The sequence below is a fragment of the Mesoplodon bidens genome (assembly GCF_964165515.1).
Source record: "Mesoplodon bidens genome assembly, chromosome: 13".
In the NCBI taxonomy this organism is placed as follows: domain Eukaryota; kingdom Metazoa; phylum Chordata; class Mammalia; order Artiodactyla; family Ziphiidae; genus Mesoplodon; species Mesoplodon bidens.
Genome location: NC_138169.1, coordinates 10918433 through 10939525, shown reverse-complemented (window position 1 = coordinate 10939525; position 21093 = coordinate 10918433). Strand labels below are relative to the sequence as shown.

The 21093-nt window shown below is 49.0% G+C and overlaps 1 protein-coding gene across 1 annotated transcript in view; it reads left to right on the top strand.

The window, feature by feature from the left end:
* The window catches only part of SRRM4 (serine/arginine repetitive matrix 4), a gene marked incomplete at both ends in the record, with an annotated part of 163219 nt that overhangs the window by 133169 nt on the left and 8957 nt on the right, over positions 1-21093 (top strand). The window contains 3 exons of the mRNA XM_081252931.1: positions 2004-2102; positions 4970-5126; positions 18253-18554. Coding sequence (XP_081109057.1) covers positions 2004-2102; positions 4970-5126; positions 18253-18554 — 558 coding nt within the window. The remainder of the gene's footprint in view (positions 1-2003; positions 2103-4969; positions 5127-18252; positions 18555-21093) is intronic.

Below are 21093 nucleotides of genomic sequence, written 5' to 3'. Positions count from 1 at the left end.
TCCCCATCACCATCCCCATCATCACCACCATCCCCATCACCACCATCCCCATCACCATCCCCATCATCACCACCATCCCCATCACCATCCCCATCATCACCACCATCCCCATCCCCACCATCCCCATCACCATCCCCATCATCACCACCATCCCCATCCCCACCATCCCCATCACCATCATCACCGCCATCCCCATCACCACCATCCCCATCACCATCCCCATCACCATCATCCCCATCACCACCATCCCCATCACCATGATCACCATCCCCATCACCACCATCCCCATCCCCATCATCACCATCACCATCATCCCCATCCCCATCACCATCATCCCCATCACCACCATCCCCATCACCATCATCACCATCATCCCCATCACCACCATCCCCATCACCACCATCCCCATCACTACCATCCCCATCCCCATGATCACCATCCCCATCACCATCCCCATCATCACCACCATCCCCATCACTACCATCCCCATCACCACCATCCCCATCCCCATGATCACCATCACCATCACCACCATCCCCATCACCACCATCCCCATCCCCATCATCCCCATCCCCATGATCACCATCCCCATCACCACCACCCCCATCACCACGATCACCATCACCATCATCCCCATCACCACCATCCCCATCACCATCATCACCATCCCCATCACCACCATCCCCATCACCACCATCCCCATCACCATCATCACCATCGCCATCACCATCACCACCATCCCCATCACCACCATCCCCATCACCATCATCACCATCCCCATCACCACCATCCCCATCACCACCATCCCCATCACCATCATCCCCATCACCATCATCACCATCACCATCATCCCCATCACCACCATCACCACCATCAGGGCATCATAAAATGTGGGAAATGTGTGAGCCAGAATACAAGCACCTCGGGGTTGCTTGAGCCTTTCAAACCAGGGCTCTGGATGCCAGGCAAGGAGGCTGGAGAGCTAGGCAGAGGCTGGCTCCTGAAGGTGCTTGGGGTTCAAGGTCAGAGCTTGGACTTGACATAAGGACAGTGGGAGGACTTTAAACAGGGAAGGGATATGGTCTGATGATCACGTTACCAGAATCCCTGAGTCTTTTGTTGGGATAACCAAGGTACCTCACAATAGAATCATTTCTAACTCCCACTGCTTCCTGACTTGGCCCAAACTATTGACATTCCTTGAACATCCTCAGTGACCACTGCCACTGCTACTGCTACTTCTGAGTCATCATTATTATTTAGAGAAAGCTGAAGTAACCTGTTACAACACCAGTTTTAGTGGCAGCGGTAACAGTTATTGGTAGTGTAATTTTTGTTGTCGATGATGTTTGTAACTCCCTCTGAGAGCGGGCTTTTGACTCCATGCTAAGAATCCAGACTTACGTTTCCAGGGCTGAGGTTACAGATTGGCAGCCCAAAGGCCTAATGGATTCTGCAAATGTGTTTTGTTAGCCCCAAACTGTGTATTTTTTAAAACAATGAGCTTCCATTTAAAATAGGAATAATTTACATAAAAATCTCAACTTCTACATTCACTTGAAAAATTAGAAGATACAACACCACGGCACTATTCTGGAGACAAAACACTTTCTTTAGCCTGTGCCCTTCGGTTGGTTGATAATTTTCTGAGTGCCTGACTGATTCACACATTACGGTATCTGACTGGTTCGTGAAACCATCTGAAATCGAGACCTGCCTCAGGCGAGGGAGAGGTGATGTGTGCAGGTGACGATTCTGCTCCCAGCAGAGCCCTGGGGGGCAGGCCGTCTCCCCCAGACGACCCCTTTCTGCTCTCTTGTGTTAGGGATGGCCGGTTACACAGGCGGGAGGCGGGGGTGATGCAAGGGGCCGGTCGGGGGAGATGCATGACCTTGGGAGGGACAGTGACTCGGGCGCAAGAGAAAGATGTGTGTCACAAGGTCAAAAACTCTCTGTCTCTCTCTCCTCTGATTTGTTCCTTCTCACCCTCCACCCGCCCCAAGATCGCGAAGCCGGCCCCGGAAGTCTCACCGCCACCGTCATCACCACTGCCCCTCGCGGTCCCAGAGTTCGGAGTCCCGCTCCTCAAGCTGTGACAGCAGGTAACCCCCTCCCTGAGGCACCTCCTCACCCCGGCAACTGCCCAGAGCCTGTCTGAGACGCGGTCACCGTCCGCTCTGCTTCCCGCTGTCACTGTCGGGGAGGCCGCTTTCCCAGCAGAGGGGCGCCCCCGCCTCGCACTCAGGCTGTCTGCACTTCCCGGTAGAGAAGGGGCTGCAGACAGACGGACCCGCTGCCCCCACCTACGGGACTTGCTAACACCGTGCTTCCATGTCCAGGTGCTGAGCACTCTTTCTGATCCCCTGTGTGATCCCCGCTACAGCCCTACGAAGGAGGCACTGTTGTCATCCCCATTTTAGAGATGAGGAAACTGAGGCACAGAGAGATTAAGGAACTTGCCAGGCACTTAGCTACTAAGTGACAGAGCTTAGGACTGAACTGGGGCATCTGGCTCTGCACTTGACCGTCTCTCACTAAGGGTTGTTCTAAGCACAGAGAAGCTAAGTGACCTATGAAAGGCCACACAGCACAAGGCACCTAGCTCTGAGGCCCTTCCGAGTCTGGTTTCTCCTAACCTGGAAGGGTGAGGAGAGGGAGTGGGGCTTCGCTGATGCTGGCGTTTGACATGGTTGAGACCAATGGGAACATCAAGGACCCCCTGATGGTACCAAGCCAGCTTCCAGATGTCAGAGGCTCCTTTATTCTTTCTTAAGTGCTTCTCACACTTAGCTACGTGGTCATGTCACTTGGGAAGGTTTAAAAATCTCACTGTCCCGGTCCCACTGCATCCCAGTGAAGTCAGAACGTCTAGAGGAAAGAGGAGGAGGAGAAATATTTACCTAAATTCTACTCTGAACCAGGCGCTGTGCTGCAGCTGCCAATACATTCTCTCTCTTAATCCCCCCAGTCACACCATGAGCTAGACCAGAGCTTCTCCACTTTGGCTACACTGTGGTCGCTTTGGAAGTTTTTAAAAACACCAGTGCCTGGATCCCAGCTCCACACATTCTGATCTAATCCAGATGAGGCGGGTCCAGGGCAGCAAGATTTTTAAATCTCCCAGGTGATGTGAACGTGGAGCCAAGTGTAAAAGCATCTGAAAGGAGAAAGCGGCCCCTGACGTCGAGCACTGTAGCCGTGGTGTCCCCACTGGACAGCAGCAGCTTCAAAGGCATCACCATCACACAAGGCTGCTCTGTGAGCCTGAGTGATCCAGACAGAAACAAGAGCCTTCTGTAATCAGGTCCAAGCCCAGACAGAACAGGAACTTTGTCCAAAACCCAAAAGTAACCACAGCGTCTCCCCATCCCGGCAAATGTGAGTGACTGCTGCTTCTTCACCAGTTATAGCCTTGACCTCAGTCTAGTCTCCCCTCTCTCTAGGTAGGACTGATGAAGACAGCCAATCAGAGAGTTACCTCTGCTTTCTGACAACATCCAGTCCAGGCCAAAGCGCCAGCCCTTTGCGTGCTCCCAGAGTCCCCGACCACATGCTCATAATAGGTTCTCTCTAACACCCTCGGACAGAGACGTCCTCCACTCCCCCGTGCCGTGCATTCTCTGCCACTGCAGGGAGCAGTAACGATGCTTGTTCAAGTACAGGGCACCCCCACTGGGCTTTATCTGGAGGGTGTTGACGCACTGAGCCCAGCTGCATTACAGACATTTCCAGCCGAGAAACCTGCGTGTTGGTGGGCAGAGGGGTCCGAGCAAGGTCACGGTGATGGGCAGAGCTGACACCAGGACCCCGGTCTGTGTGACTCAGCCTGAGGCCTGGGCCGGAGGGCGGTGCAGAGCCTGCTTGCTGAGTCTCGGCACGCTCCACTCTACCTCCTCCGAAGCGTCCCTACCTCTTCGGTAAAGGGCTCACGTCGCAGCCCTGGCCCCAGCCCTCCTGCCGTTGTCACATCTCCCGCTGCTGTTGCCGCCCGAACTCCCCAGTGTAGTGCCTGTTGGGCTGAGAGAGACTACAGCATGGGTGGGAGCAAGCTGAGAGCTGGCCCTCAGGCCACACACTCAGTAAAAGTGACCTGGAGACCCCAGAGCAGAGAGGGACACTCCAGCGCAAGAACCAGAGGCATTGGTTCCCACGGCGACCCTCGTTCCACCACTTACAAGCTGTGTGACATCAGGCAGGTCCCTAAACGTCTCTGAGCCTCAGCTCTCTCATCTGAAAATAAGAAAGTAATATCTGCCCTGTGTATGTCTTCAAGTTGTAGAGGGGACTGTGAAAGCACCTGAAGAGGGGCTTACAGGTGCCGTGCAAATCCATAAGGTGTTATTTTTATCACTACTGTGGCTCAGAGCTAACAGGTAATGCAGAGTCCAAACACACCCTTTCTAAGGAGCCAGAGATTCCTTTGGTTTCCACCGCAGACAGGCAGCCAGATCTAGATGTGACAAGCTTGCAAGAAGGCATCTTTGTCGTTTTTGTCAAATATTTTTGTTTTAAGTTTTGGGTGACAGTCAATAAGATGCCTCGATTTCACAGATGGTAAAGTCGCATACACAAAGACACACAGATATAAGCAGTTACATTTATAGACAAACACATGAAAACACAGATGGACACACCCAGACATACACACAGTCACAGACACAGGCAAGCAGACAGACAATCACACAGGCACACAAAGGACAGTAAACTGAATCAAGATAGGGACCCTTTCTGTCTTCACAGCTGCATCCCCGGCCCCCAAAGCAGTGCCAGGTACGTGAATAAACATTTGTCAAATGAACAAATGAGAGAATGAATGGATGGATGGGTGGGTGGGTGGGTGGATGCACGCGTAATTCATACAGACGCACCCAACCACGCTCTGTTGTCCTCAGATCCTATTGGTCCTTCAGTCACCTCTCTGCCGTGCTCTCCATCACAAGGCCCTCAGGTTTCTCTCTCCTGCACCCAGGCGCCGTGGCCAGTCCCCCGAGGAAGGGCGGAAGTCCCGTCGAAGGCACTCTCGCCGCTGCTCCAAGACCTTCTGCAAGGCCAGCCCTGAGGCCCGGTCCAGCCCCCCGCCCAGCCAGCCCCTCCAGATGCTCAGCTTCCTGTCGGCCAGGGGTGTAGTAAGTATTCCGCACAGCCTCCTCTGCCAGTCTTGGCCGTGACACTTGGAGGGGGTGGAGGCACAAGTTCAGGGCAGTGTATGACACATTTTAATTCAGTTTTGGGCAAATATCCAACAGGTTTCAGACCTCCTCATTGATTAACCAGATGGTCATTCACCAGCCTTTGGCATCACTCCGCTTGGCGGCTTGGGAAGTGGGGACTTGGGGGGCCGGGAAAAACCTGAAGCCCCCGGCTCTTTATCAGGGGAGCTTCGAAAGTACACATGGGCCTCCAGAGTGACATCTGCAGGAAATCATGTATGAGACACCACAGGAGGTTTCTCTGGGGAGAAAGGAAAAGAGGGGGTCTTTTAGGCAACAGAGGCACTGCAGCTTTGCGGTGAAGTCTGCATCTTTGACAGCTAGGCTGCTGCACTGACGAGCATCTGGGGTTTGATTTCACCGGTGTAAACTTAGCCTTGAATGTATACGGGAATTTTCCTCCAGGTAGCTGATAGCACTCGGCCTCTCGTGTCCACACAAGGTCTCAGGGAGTTGCGGATGCAGCGGCCCTCACTAGCCCCTTCCACAGGTGGGACAGAGAAGCCGATGCTCACAAGGGTTAAGGTCTGGAGTGAAGCCACTGAGTAAAGCAAGAACGAATCCAGTCGAGAAACCCAGCCTTGAATGGGATCACGCAACAGTCCCTCAGGTCAAGAAGGAGGGCCGGAATACAACTTCAGACAGTTCGATGCCAGGAAGTTTCCTGAGCAAGGGATTTGGAGTTGGGTCTGAACTCAACTTCCTAGCTGTGTGGCTTTGAGAAAGTCACTTAACCTCTTTGAAACTCAGTTTTCTCATTGGTAAATTGGAAATAATATCACTTCCACGTGGGACTGTTGGGGATATCCCATAACAAATTATGTGAAGGCCTTTTGTAGACTCTAAAGGAACAGACACACAAATAGGAGGAGATTCAACGCAGACGTACCCTATGCTTACAGCTAACAGCTGGGAAGGGACCTGTCTACTCTAGCTAGGCATAAATCTGAAAATTTCAGAGAGCTCCTCCCTTAGAAAGGATGAGGTGGAAGTAAGGAATAGCTCAGGGGTTCTTGCTGAGAGGTCAAGGAAGAGAAGGTGATGATAAACACTGGTTGGGTCTGGTTGACACAATAGTTTTATCTCCAGTGCATTCTGGGAAACTCTCCTTTACCAGTAAAGGCACCATGTATCACCAAGGTCTACTTTTGCCCAAATCTTCTACCTAGCTGGAACCATCCACAACTCACCTCAGGGCCTTCCTTTGTAGAGATACGTGTAGTTGCTCAGTATTTGCAGATGGTAAATGCTCACTTGCATTCTCCCCTCCGTGAATGTCCTATAAAAGGTCTTTCTAGTAAGGCAGAGTCCGGAGGCCTGGGGGCAAGTCTTGGCTTGGCAGGACAAATCCTTTTACCCCTCCCAGCCTCAGCTTCCTCAACTGGAAAATGAGCATGATTATCCCATTTGTGTCCCAAAGGAATTGTTGCAAAGGTAGAAATAAATTTAAAATACAAGCAATAAGAGGTGGAAGAATGGTTTTAAGGTGGTAAAAGCCACCCAGTCTCCCTGGTCATGGTATTTATGGCAGCCCATTCGGTGGCCCTAACTGACCCTCATTAAAAAGTGCCATTGGGAGCAACTGGCTTGTGTTCTCTCACCTGGGATGGTTTCCTAACCAGTCAGGTCCAAGGTGTTGCAAAAATCCGAATGTTGACTCCCCCTGCACCCCAAAATGGTGGTCCTCCCACACCAGTGAGCGAGGTACCAGATTGGCTATTGGTTCTTAGGGCCCAGCTGCTATTAGAAGAGCAGAAAGCTCATCCGTACCTAGAAAGCAGAGGCCTTAAGAGCTCACCTGACCCAATACCCTGATTCCAAACAGAGAACTTGGACTCACAGGAGAGAAATGACTTCCATGGGCTATGGCAAGTCAGAGTTGTTAAAAACATGGGACTATGATTATGTGGTCAAATCCTGGCTGCAAGCTGAGGATAGTTACTTAAACCTTTTTGAGCTGCAGTTTCCTCATCTGTTAAAAAAAATGCAGATAATAAACCTCTTCTTCAAAAGCCTTGTTTTGGGGACAAAAGCAGAGCAGTTTTGTAAATAGTCGAGCCCAGTGCTCGGCACAGGGACAAAGATCAGCAAATAGTAGCAGGTGTTGAAAACATTCCAGATACTGGCTCTGTATTTTCCAGCTGTGGAATCTTGAGCAAGTTACATAAACTCTCTGTGCCTCAGTTTTCTCCAAATCTGCAAAATGAGGATAATAATAAGACCTACCTCATAAGAGGAATGTTGTGAGGATGCAATGACAATGTAAGTAAGACTTTCAGACTGTAACGGGCAAGTGGTAGGTGCTAGGTTGCTGGCGGTGGATAGGAGCAGCAGCAGTATTAACCATGGAAATAGTAATGGTAGTAGCAACAATAGTAGCAGCCCTGGTAAGAGTAGTGGAGTAGTAATAGTAGAATGGTTCCAGGCCCAGGCTAGTCTGTGGATGAGTTCAGACCACAGCTAGAACCCCTGCTTCCCCTACTTTCAGTTTCCTCCCATCCTCAATGGCAGCTGCAGCCCAAATGGCTGGCCCCACCCTGCTCATGGCTGCCTGACTCCTGGGGCATCAGACGCCCCCCAAGTCTGGTCCTCCGAGTGCCCTCCATGCTGGGCTCTTTCTCATCCTCTCTCCTGCATAGGCAGGGATGGAAGAGGATACCAGGTTGGACCAAAGGTTTTCCAAGAGTCCTGGCCCCAAGATTTTTTTGAGCTCTCTGCTGAAGAGAACAGCACAGTCATTGTCACTGAATCACCCATTCCATCACTTGTTCAAATCTACCAGTTATCTACTAAGCATCTATAAAGGGTCAGCTCTGATGTGGCTCTCAGGATCCAGTGAATAAGAAACAGCCTGTGCTTTCTTAAAAGGAAGACAGACAAGGTAAAAATTGTAAAAGACAATGCACAACAGTGAATGCTGAGATGGGACAGGAGGTAGGCAGGCAGGGAAGGGAATTGGGGTTAGGGCAGAGGAGGTGACAAATGAGAAACTAGCCAGTGGAAACAGGAAACGAAGGCTGGAGTCAGGATGGAGAAAGAATTCCAGGGCAGGAGATGGGGTTCTGGGGGTCCTAGAGGTGAACAGGAGCCCAAGTGTGAGGGGTCTCCTATGCCATGGTTCCTGCCACACTCCATGGTGGGCATCCCATATGCAGAGCTCTTTAAAAATCAGGGACGGAGGCCTCCCTGGTGGCGCAGTGGTTGAGAGTCCACCTGCCGATGCAGGGGACACGGGTTCGTGCCCCGGTCCGGGAAGATCCCACATGCCGCAGAGCGGCTGGGCCTGTGAGCCATGGCTGCTGAGCCTGTGCGTCCGGAGCCTGTGCTCCGCAACGGGAGGGGCCACAATAGTGAGAGGCCCGCGTACCGCAAAAAAAAAAAAAAAAAATATCAAGGACAGGCACATTACATCAAGGGGGCCTGTTTGCATACATGAATATGCAGAAGTGGGTTGTATCTTGTTAAAATCCTAGTTGGCAAGCTAAAGATAATCTGAAGCCCTCTTTGTTGGTCAGAGCCCAAATCCAGATGGAGGGTCCCAAGGAGTGAATCCTTCATGGCCTCATTCGTTCCTTATCTACACTCAGTCAACTCTGTTCAAGGTGTTAGGGAGACAGAGAGATGTATAAACAGGTTCCTGAATTCCAGAGCTCACCATCTAGCCATCAACAGAAGGCTGCAATACAGTAGGATAAGCGTGGTCAGGGCTGAGACTGAGTCGGTGAGCACTAGTACTCCTCCATTGTTCAAATATTCAAATACTTGCACACCAGTTGATAAACAGACCCTGTCACCACCCATTCCCCAGTCAACAAAGCCATCCCTTCCCTCCTCTGGTACCCTCTGGACCTTCTCACAGTCCAGGATAAACAGTGATACCTGGCAGCCCTTCAGTGCCAAGGCCAGCTACCTTCAGATGGGGCAGTACCCACACTCAACCAGTTGTTGAATATTTTGAATATCACCCCTGGAGGTGACGGAAGCAAGTACAATATGTAGTAGGACCACAGAGGAAGGACCAATGTCTAAGAGATCTTGGTGTCTGAGAGGACTTTACAAATAAAGGAACATGTGAGCTGGGCTTTGAAGGATGAGTTGGAGTTCACCCAATTGAGATGGCTATTGAGATAGCTAAATACCATTGTGTGCCAGGCACTGTCACATTCTTTACACAGTTTTTTTTTTCTCATTTGATTCACAAAACAGTTCTTTGAAGTAGATGCCATCATTATCACCATTTTTCAGATGGGAAAACTGAGGCTCAGAGAGGTGAAGTGACTTAGGTAGGTAGCCCAATGAGTAGGAAGGGGAGCTGGTATGAATCATGGCTTGTATCTCAGAAGCTTACTGTGATAGCCAGAGGGCCTATTGTATGACAGAGAGGTTGGTGGCCTCAAGCTTTGGCCACGCCCTGTCCTGTAGCAGGGGGTCCTCTGTGAGGTCTATCCTAACTGGAGGGGGAATCTAAAGGGGGCTGATCAAGACTGAAATTAGACCCAGGAGAGGGCAGTCTCCTCCTTTCTCCTCCTTCTGCCTCTAGCAAGCCAACAGCTGCCACATAACCCTTGCCAACAAAAACCTGCACAGATACGGCAAAAAAAAAAAAAAAAAAAAGGCAAAACTTGGGCTTCGTAAAAGAGGACCTCATGAAATTTGTGAACAGGAGGAAGCAGGAGGCGACAGTGATGGAGACAGGAACTTTGAAGCAGATTCGGATATTCCAGAGTTCTTGATTTCATCTCCCTATGAGACTGGGTAACAGCCATAACTCATGCTTCCTGAGCACCTACTACGTGCAAGGTGCTAGGCTGAATTCTTTACATGTGTCATCTCGTGCATTTCTTATAATAGCCTTTCAGGGGATCTTCCGCTAGTATCCTCATTTTACAATGAGGAAACTGCAGCCTAGAAAACTTAAGTAAAAGGCAGCTGTTAAATGGAAAAGTTAGAATTCCAACCCAGAAAATCTACCCTCAGAGTCCAGGTGCTTAACTACTTGACTTCCCTTGTGTCATTTCACTTCGCTGGGCCTCTGTGACCTCATCTGTACCTTTAACTAATAAGCATACTTCCTGCATAGAGTGGCTGTGAGGGTGGAGTGAGATAAGGTATCCATTCATTTATAAGATATGCATTAAGCCCCTACTATGTGCCAGGCACTGGGTGAATAACAGTGAACAAGACAGAGAAGATTTCTGCCCTCATGCAGCTTCTGTTTTATGAGCAAAACTTAACCTGATGCTTGGGACATAACCTTCAATATACAGTAGTTGCTAGTGTTATGATTTGTCCTCATATGGCTGAATTAAACTTGCTCCCAGTAAAAGCGGACATGATGTTTTTGAAGCACCTCTGGCCTCAAAAAGCTTAATCATATCCAAGATCTCAGGTGAACTTCGGAACAACTCTAGGAGAAGGGCAGGATATGCCTCCTCTTTTGCAGACAGGGGAAATGAGGCTGAGGGAGCATGTATGGAGGGTCCAGCCTTCCCACCTCTGATCCATATTCTCACATACATTCTGCAAAAGTGAGCTCTTGCTCAAACTAGGAGACTCACTAATCCAATGCCATTCATTGCTGTTTAGAGAACAAAGGGACTAAAATGCGGAAGAAGGGGGCCATGAGACTGAGGCATTTGTGGCACCAGTTATTTTTTAAATGGAAAGTGGAATAGCATTGTCAACTTTTACTTTTGCCAAGTGAGGACAGAAAAAAGAAAACCCCCATTTTCTATACTGAAAGGGACATTTACCATCTGAAGAGGAAGAATAGACATGGCCTCAGAAGAAAGGATGAGCCTTTAAATCAAATGCATTTCGTTGGATGAAAAACTCATTCCACTGAACTTTTTTTTTCTCATTTCAATTTGGACTGGTGAAAATTTTGCCAGACTGGATCCATGTAGAAATTTTCAAGAAGAGGTGGGCTGAGGGCCATCAAAAGGGGCTTCCGAGAAATGATGAGGTTGAAGCTGCTGGTCCCCTTCAGCTTCCTGACGGAGGGAAGGAGAGACATCTGGCCCCAGGCCCAAGGTCAACTTCAGTGCACAGCCCTGTGGGACCACCCCAGCCCTAAAGGACTTTGTCATCTTCCCAACATCCTCAGCAGATCCCTGTCTTTCTCCATTCCTCCCCCTCTCTAATGAACTCCTAACAAGTCAATGAATCCAGTCTTTTGATGTCTTCTTAATGTGCAAAGGAAGATGAACAACAGTGAGGAAAATAAACTTAATGTCTTTGTGAAACAAAAGGTTTAAAAAAAAAAAAGGAGTAACCAGAACCCTCTAGCTAAAAGCTCTGCCATGCAGCTCTACATTCACATGAGAATTTCCAGTCCCCCATATGGCAGGGAGGGAAAAAAAATTTATAGCCATCTCTCTCCATGGAGCCATTTGAAGCTCAGTAAATGGACTTGTTCAGTTTAATTGGAATTCTCTTCTTGATTGTATTTTTGTAACCTATTAGGCTGTGCTGCCTCTTGATCTTGGAATTCAGCCGAAATTAAATTTTGAAGTGTGAGAGGTTGCCTTTTTCCCCTGTTCTTGATTAAATAATGATTTGAAACAAAAACAATAAATAACAGTGCCGGCTTCCCTGGAGGGCTGAGAGAAACTCCCAGTGAAACACCAGGAGCTGGAGTTCATGGTGGGGGGATTTAATTACTTATTAGAAAAACCCAAATGTTGACACTGAGTATATTAAGGAAAAAGGAGAATAGACGAGCTTATGAGTTCAAAAGAAAAAAAAAAAAAAAACTTGGAGCTTCACATTGGCGGGGGCTAAGAGAATAAAGGGAACATATTCGTTTTCTCCCAGCGGCCATGAGTTTGTGAAAAACAGTTTGTCCTTAAAAAAATCTGAGATTGGCAATCCTGACCCAGAAGGGAAAAGCTTGTAACAGCTCTGAGGTCTGGATATGGCTTCATGTCATGACTCTGTCCCCTGGTTCCTTTCATTGACAAAGTCCAAGAGGGTTTGAAAGGGCAGAGATGGGGAAGATGGGAGGGAGAGATGAAACGTACAGGATGCACTGTGTTTGTGCTGCTTTCAGATAGATCCGGGTAGCAGCGAACACTTAGAACAGAGGATCACAAACTTAGTTGTCTCAAGGGCCAGGCAGCTAATAGATACAAGCAACAGGGAACCCATAAGGCCTGGGGCCGGGAGAGCTTGTGCTCCTCCAAAAGGGGCAGCTGCAATTACTCACAAGCCACTTATTACCAAGCAGGAATGTCGACTCAATCTTGCCGGATCCTCTTATTCTTCAGCATGAACTAGAAATGGGCTGTTATGTGAATCTGCCCCACTCTACAATGTTGACAGTTCAGTCAAATTTATTGTCGAACATAAACTTGTTTAGCCGGTAAGTGGGCTAAAGAAAGCATATCTGAAACAAAGTATAACTTGGCCCGTCAGTTTTCCACTGGTGGTTTGGGGTGTTGAGACAGATGCTGTCCATTTATATCCCCTCCCCCTCCCCACTTCACACATTGCCAGCTTCCAGCTTCCAGGTAATGTTCTCTGGCTGCCAAAGACCACTTTGTTTGGCTGGATGGCAGTTTGGACCTACTAGAGAATTGACACCCTTTGGGTGCAGCCCTTAACCCATGAGTGGTAGGGAACTGGTGTATAAATATCACAGCTCCCTCCTTGGTTGGGATTAACTCTGGAGCTGTCTCTGCCTTGGCTCCCAGGGTGTCCTCCAGAAGCCCTCTGTGGCAGCTGGCTTGATAACACATCTTCATCTGGCTCCGTCTCTCCCCTGCTCATTGCCCCCACTCTCCTACTGAGGTTCCTTGCCCTCAAAGAAACTGCCAGCACTCAAATTCCTCTCTCAGTTTCTAGGAGAACCATATGAAGGCAGGTATATTTCACTTGGTGATTAAGCACATCTTAACAGGGGCTGAATTTTTGTGCCAAGCCCCAAAAGTAGGCCTTTGTGAAGACATAAAAAGAAGGGCAAGTCTGGGATGGAGGAAGGGGTCAGAGTGGACCACAGAAGAGAGCCCTGGTATGAGGGTCCCAGGTCTTAGACAGGGGTCCCGGGTACCATGAGGTCATTGTTCCTGGACAAAAGTGGGTCTAGGATGACTCCTCCCAGTGGGCCTCTTGAGGACCGTTTTGCAGCTCAGCTGGGGATACAGGGGCAGAGAGCAGTTACGTTCAAGGAAGAGAAATTTCCAGCGGATGAAGAAGAGCTCGTCAGAGACGACTTGTGAGTGGCCTGTTATCTAAATGAGGAGACGGGGAGGAACACGGGGGAGCCATCCTGTCATGTCAGCGGCCAGTGGGCAGCAGTCTGCATCCTCCATGCGGAGTGGGAGTGAGCATCTAACGAGGAAGGAGACGCTTAGAGATGGGAGGCGAGCGCACAGAGGCCTCTGTCTTTATGCCTGTCATAAAGTCCTTGACTTTATGAAGGTCTCCCCTGCATCATCGTGGCATCACTCGCACACGCACGCACATGCACGCACGCTCACACACACACACCCCACAGTCTGCCTTTGGCCCCACTCCGTTGTGTCTTTCCCTCGTGTGTGGGGTGCATGGAGAGCTCTGGAGAAGGAGGAATCTGAGGCTAAGAGGCCATTAAACGATCCAGACATCCCTACTGAGTTTATGAAAATGTTTCTATCACCTGGAAACAGAGATAGAGCCCATCAAGACTGGTAAAGACAAAACCAAATAGAGTTCAGCTGAAGGAAGCAGGAATGAAAGTCTTCGGGCCACCACCTCTTCCCGCGGCCCTCAAAGTAATCCTTAACGCAGGCCAAACGGGGCGAAGATTTGCGTCTCCAGGACCTGCTAGGCATGTCATGTTTTGCTGGTTGTGCCCTGTCCAAGGGTGACTGGCCGTGGAGTTACACCACACCAACCCTCCATTTGTCGAGCCAGCTGTGAAAACCAATGTGGGGCTGCTTCAGTCCAGAGAAAGGTATATCTCTTTTCTAATTTGTCTGGCCAGAGTGGAGCACCATTTTCGAGTTCCTGACCCAGGGGGAACACCGTTCTAGCACCCAAGCAAAGTCACTGCATGGGCCAGCAGCCCCATTGCGTGCAAGAGGCCAGACCCAGTTCATCTCTTAACCCGACCTCCCAGAATAGCAGAAGGTGGAACAGGAAGTAAGGAGACCCAACACCGCTTGTCTCATCTGGAAGGCTCCTCGGATCAGGAACTTCTCACCTTGCCTGGAACTTACGCTGTTGAGCATGTGTAGACAGGGCTCTTGTGTGCTTTCTCTGAGGGTCCTAGGTCTGAGGAGGGCCAGGAGGAAGAGCGGAGGGCATTCCTTCTCTTTGCCACTGGCCTGGACCTAAAACTTTATTCTAGAGGTTCTCTCTGGCTCACATGCCCAGCCCTGAGCTGGTCTCAAGACCCCAACTTTCAGCCCATCCAGATGGAGACAGGAGGTAAAACAAGCAATTCCTGCCCCCTTGCCCCAGTAAGAGTGCTGTGGCAGACAGAAGCCACTCATTTTTGAATGAGTGAATGAATGAAAGAGTGAATTTTAGAATGAATGAAGTAGAGAGTTTTGTGCTGTCCTGGCCTGGAGCTCAGAGAAGGCTTTCAAGAGGAGGTGATATGTAAACTGGAAGATGAATAAATTTAGCCATGTGAAGTGAGGAAGAGGGGAACAGTGTTCTAGGCAGAGGAAATGGCATAGGCAAATGGCCTGGGGTTGGGAGAGCAAGATGTGGTGGTAGAACCAAGAAAACTTTCTAATCGATTGGCCTAAGGTCGTGGGGGCCAGAGTGGGGGGCGGGTATATGGAAGAGATGAGGTTTGTGAAGGACACAGGGTTGAGCTGTAAAGTGTCGACACTGTCACGCATGTCAAAGAATTTAGATTCATCCAAAGAAATGGGACTTTTAAACAAGCAGGAGAGGTTGGTATTTTCAAGCACCAGGGTCAACCCAATGAGGACATTTCAGTAGCACATTTATCTCTGTTTTCCGTGATGATGGGAGAGCGTGATGCCTTAGAGAGTTCTCAGTTCTGATCACACAAGTTGCACGTGGATAGTGGTCGTGGTCAGGTAGCAACACTCTGAAAGTGTCCCTGTGAGCTCAGGATGTGGGGTTGAGAATGTGAAAAAGGCAAAGTCCCCTTCTATATCCACGAGCCCCGAGGGGCCTTATGTTCAGGAGATCCTTCCCCCTGGGGACTCTTGATGCACCAGGACATATCCTTTGAAATTAGTAGTCAAGGTGGAAACAAGTACCTGGGCAGAGAAAGGCCCAGACTGGATGCCTCCAGGTAGCAAGCCGTAGGGTAACGGAAACCATTGTATTCATAGTCCAGCCTGGTTCCTTCCAGGAGGGGCTCACTGGAGTCACTTGTGATACACTGGCTACCAAACATTCACTGTCTCGGAGACAGAGATTCCATGAGCCCATCCCCAGACCAAGCCCCAGCCTGAGAGCCCAGGTCCCAGGGTCTAATTGCCTGGCATGATGCTTTGTTATTCCTGACAGAGGTGGTGGAAATACATACATAGCCATTGAACTCTCAGAGGTGGGAAGGATATGGCAGCCAACTTGCAAACTGGAAGACAAAAAGGAGCTGAATGGAAAAAGGGCCTTTACGTTAATTTTTAAAGAAGTCTCACACTAGAAAACCCCATTTGGGCAACCTTATTTTGAGGTCCCTTGTCCCAGAGCAAAGCTAGCCAGATTGCCAAGCATGTACAGTGGCAGTCACGCTGGGTGGAACTTGGTAAAGCTGAACCACCACCTTGTCTGTATGTAAAGCTGAACCACCACCTTGTCTGTATGCAAAGCCTCCTGGGAGAATCTGCAAAGGAAGTCCCACCTCCCCAGCTCCAGGAGCTGATATCCTGAGCTGGTGGAGTCATCACTGTTATTCTCACAGTTCCATTGTCTCTGTATCTCACCCTCATGACCAACTGCTGAGAAGGCAGAAGTGTTTCCTTAAGAAAGCCCAGAAGTCCCCCTTCTTTAGGCCCAAGGTACATGGGAGAAACTGGGTGGGAGAAGCAGGCTTTTGATGGTGAGGCCTACACTAATATGTGCAGGGCCTGGGACAAGCGTATAGAAGGAGAGCCACGCACTATATATGCAAATGTTTATAAATCAAGCCATCAAACTTAGACGAAATAGGTTCTCCTATCTTGGCAAACATACCTTCGAAATGATCTGGAAAGTCAGATTTGGATTTAGAATCTTGGACCCCTCGGAGTGCCAGGCCACAACATGACAGTGTAGGGAGAATCTGCCCCGAGGCCCTGGCCCCTCCCATTCTCCCCCCATGTCCTTGCACCGTCCAGCAGCGTGATGGACCTCCCACCCAAGCACACGGACACCTAAGCCTGAACATCCAACTTCTGTTCAAATAGCCACACTTGGACCTAGGAATGTGCACACTTGAAGCATGGTCTACCCCTGGGAGAATAGATCCATGGATGATCCTGCAGAGACCCTGGAAGGGGACTCAGGGGTCATTTAAACAGAGAATTCTGGGATTTCAGGTCCCCAGAGAGTCATTTCGGGGGGAGTGGTTTACAGGTGGTGCCTTCTCAGCCCCACAGATTTCTCACCCCAAGGGGATGGTTATCGCTGGAGGAGACCCAGGGCAGAGGTCCATCTTGCCCACATCCAAGCATAGTATTGTTGGGGGACCAGAACCAAACCCACTGTGTCATCCCAGCTGTGAGACTGGTCTGAACGTTTAAAGAAAACCATCCGTTGTACTTCTAAACACACCATAGCCTTCCCGAGGGCTGTCTCTCCAACGCCTCCTTTACTCCTTCATCTGTCCTAGATCAGCTCCACACAGGATCCTGGGGACCCCTCCTCATTCCCAGGCACCCCAAGGCAGCCCCTCCCAAAGCCGTTTGTCACAAGCACACCTTCCCTGTTCCCCGCCCCCCATCTTGACACCTTAGATTGATGCGAACTCTAGCCGCCATCTGCATTGTCAGCAAGGGTTTCTTGATCCAACTTGGGCATTAAGGGACGGATGAGGTTAGTGTTGATGGCTTGAGGTCCCCTTACTGAGAAAGCCAACCAGAAGTGATGCTTCACCTGTCAAGAACACTGAAAACCCAAAACCCAAAGTTCAGGGCCAAGTGTGAGGATGTACAGAAAGGTGTGTGTTTTTTCTTGTCATTTGCGACTCTAATGATGGACTCACCTTGCCCGCTCTTCCCTTTCTCTTACACCTTACCTACCTACTAAAGGAGGAGTTCTTGCTTGGTAAGTGGATATAATCCGCAAAGACATGAGAGAATTTATTAGAAGCCACTCGAGCGCCTTAGCTACCTTCTCCAGGGGGAAAAGGACACACGCAAATATCCGTAGAGAGCTTTTTTTTGTTTGTTTTCCGTCAGACAGTTTGACTTCCATTTTTTTTTTGTCCCCTCTTTCTTTTCCCCCTTAGTTGAAAACTACAAAAATATCATTTTGTGACCTTGACTTTATATTAAGAAAAAGACTCTCATCTTTATTTCATTTCTTTTCCCCATGTGGTATTTGTTTAGGGTTTTATGTGGGCAACTTTTTCTTTAAAAAAAAAAAAAAAGTCAAATTTGTTGAGGATTTGGTTGACGTTTAAACTTTTGGCTTTATCTCCTTTTTTTGTTCTTAAGTTTCAAGATACATTTTTTCAGGCCCATAGCCTCCTTTCTTTCCCCCCACTTTTCTTTATTTTTCTTATTGTTTTAGGTTAAGGGTGTTTACACCACCCCCCTTCTCTTAAGTTGTTGCTTTCATTTAATTCCTTAGAAATTAAATTTTGTATAATTTCCTTTTTCTTTTGTTTAATCTGGATCGCATGCTTTTTTCTCTGCATGATCCCTCAATCTTCCAGTTATCCTAGCAGGGGGTACAAAAAAGATCTCCTTTCTGGGGTATTCTTTCAGGAATTTGTGCTTTTGTTTTTTGGCGTCTCTTCTTTCCTCTCCTCTCTCTCCCTCCTTTCGTGACAGTGCATCATGATGGTAAACATTTCTTGGTTATTTAGACACACAGCCCGCCGCCTACCCAGCGCGCAGCAGCGTCCGACGGGTGTTTTTGCTTTCAGATCACTGGGCCGGGGGCTGCTGCCCTCTTTACCAGAACTGCCAGGCTGCTCGCCACGTCCCGAGGACGCTCCCAGGAGTATGACTCGGGCAATGACACCTCCTCGCCACCCTCCATGCAGATCGGCTCAGCCAGGTCTCGGGGCCAGGAGAAGGAGAGCCCCACTGGGGGCCTGAGCAAGAGCCGGGGCCCCAGCAGCGGCAACACCTCTGATTCAGGGAACTCCTTCACCACCTCCTCCCCCCAGAACGAGGGGTCCGCTTTGGAGAATCTCTCCCCCACCAGCAGGGGCAGAGAGTCAAGGTCAGTGCACCTGCCTGAGCTCCACAATCTCGGTCTCTCACCCTAGCACTACACCACACACACAGACTCCAGCTCTTTTATTTGAGAGAGAGAGAGAGAGAAATAGGCATCATTTTTGAAAAAGCTATCCAAGGAGATCAGCTTCAGATATAGCTGGATCCAGGGTCTCAAAAAATATGTCATCAGGAATCTGTCTTTCCTATTACATCTCTTAGTTCTGCTTCCTCCTCTCTTGGCTTTATTTTCAAGCAGATCCTCCCAAAGCACTGGCAGAGATGCCATCCAGTTAACATTCTGTCGGTCTAGCCAGCCAATGGAAGGAAAATGCCTCTTTCCCGAGAATTTCAGCAAGATATCAGGGCAAGTGCTCATTGACTCTGCTTGGCCCAGCTTGGGTCATCTGCCCACACTAGACCAATCACACTGCCCAGGGGATGCTGTATTCTTGGCTAGAACGTGTCATATGCCACCATCAGGGCTAATGAGTCTTCCCATGTCCACTAAAACTGGGGAAGGTCTGGTTCTCTGAAGGAGAAGTAGGTAACTGTTATCAGGAGGAGGATGGAGGCTGGGCAGGAAAAACAGAGGTCAGTTTACCAATAATCACAGGAGAAAGTCTAACACTTAAAGTCACTGTCATTTTAAAATATACCACAGTATTTACCCAAACACGTTGAAAACTTATGTCCATACAAAAACCTACACACGGATGTTTTTATAGCAGCTTTATTCATGCCCAAATTTGGAAGCAACCAAGATATCCTTCAATAGATGAATAGATAAACTGTGGTCCATACACACAATGGAATACTATTCAGCACTAAAAAGAAGCAAGCTACCAAGCAATGAAAAGACAGGGAGGAAACTTAAATCCATGTTACTAATAGAAAGAAGCCAATCTGAAAAGGCTGCATATTCTACGATTCCAACTACGTGACATTCTGGAGAAGACAAAGCTGTGGAGACAGTAAAAAGATCAGTGGTTACCAGTGGTTAGAGGGTAGAGAGGGATGGATCTGCCTGCCTCAGGACATCCCTGGCCTCAGTTCACACCCAAGCTCGGCTGGGAGCCAGGGCTGGGTCAGAGCCAACGTCCATGTCTCCGAGAACAGGCAGTGTTGTTCCCAGACAGCTACTCATATACTTCAGGGCTGTTATGCAGGAAATACTGAGAATAGCAATAACAACAACAACAACAACAACAATAATAATAACGGCAGCTATTATTTACTATGCCAGGTGCTTTCCACAGATAATCTTCCTAAACTCCTTCTAAAACCTTTATGGGATAGGTTCTGTTATAATTCTTTTTTAGCTGATGGGGAAACGGAAGCTCAGAGCAGTTAAGAAACTCACTTAATAAAGGCCGGCACCGGGACTGAAACAGATCTGTCTCCAGAACTGGAGTGAAGCCTGAACGGCATTTAGCAGTTACCTGCTGAATCTGATCTATGTGGACAGCCAAATTAAATAATTTAGACCCAGCCTTTCACTGTGAAGTATAAATGATCTTTAAATCCGTGGCTATTTATGTCACGTCAGCTATGAGCAGAGGGCAGAATGGAAGAGACATCCGCTCTAAATCAGGGGAACCACAGCCAGTAAAGTCAGGGGCTGGCAAGGTAGCAGGGACATGGGCTTCAGGGCTGGACAGATCAGGGTTTGAGACTCTGGGTGGCCGTGAGCAAGCAACTCACTCTTCTGGGTCTTCTCTGTAAATAAGGGATAATAATAGTGCCAACTTCCTAGGGTTGTTGGGGGCTAAACGAGATGATGCTGTGAAGCTCCCAGGCTGCGCAGAGGCTCAGTCTGTTTATTCCACAGCTATTTATCAATGATCTAGGACATATGTCTCAGGCTGTGTCCTGGTGCTGGGATACAGTGTCCAGAGAGACATGAGTCCTGTCCCCAGGGAGCTCCATGTCTGGGGGAGGGAGACAACAATTATAAGACCAAGCGAGCCATCTAGGGGTGGCGGGGGGACATTGGGGCTGGGGGCTGTGATAACACATTGGAGGTCACACAACCAGTCTTAAGGGGGTCGAAAGCCTGAACCATGAGTAGGAGTTGTCAAGTGAAGAGGGTTCCAGGCAGGGGGAATGTTCTAAAGCCTGCAGACAAGGAAGGGAATAGGAATATTCCAGGGGGGACACGCGTAGTCCATTATGGCTGGAGTCAAGAGAGCAAAGTGCCAGAGCTGAGACTGGAGTACGAACAGGGGCTGGGTCACGATTAAACTATATTAATGTTATTTGAACTTGACCCTTGGCCCAATCCCAATGAACATGTCCTTACTGAGAACCAACAGGAACCCAGCATGGCTCTAGGCAAGGTGAGAATATGACAGGACCCTGTGCTTTGGGTGAATTTGAACAAGCCTCCACCCTTCTTTGGGTCTCCATTCACCCATCTGCAAAATGGGCTATGCCAGTTTCCCAGCTTAAACCAACTACATGTCACTTTCTTGAGTCGTTCTGTATCCAGGTACTACTGTTACTCTTATTTACTTTAATAAACTCACTCTTTGATATAAGGAAAC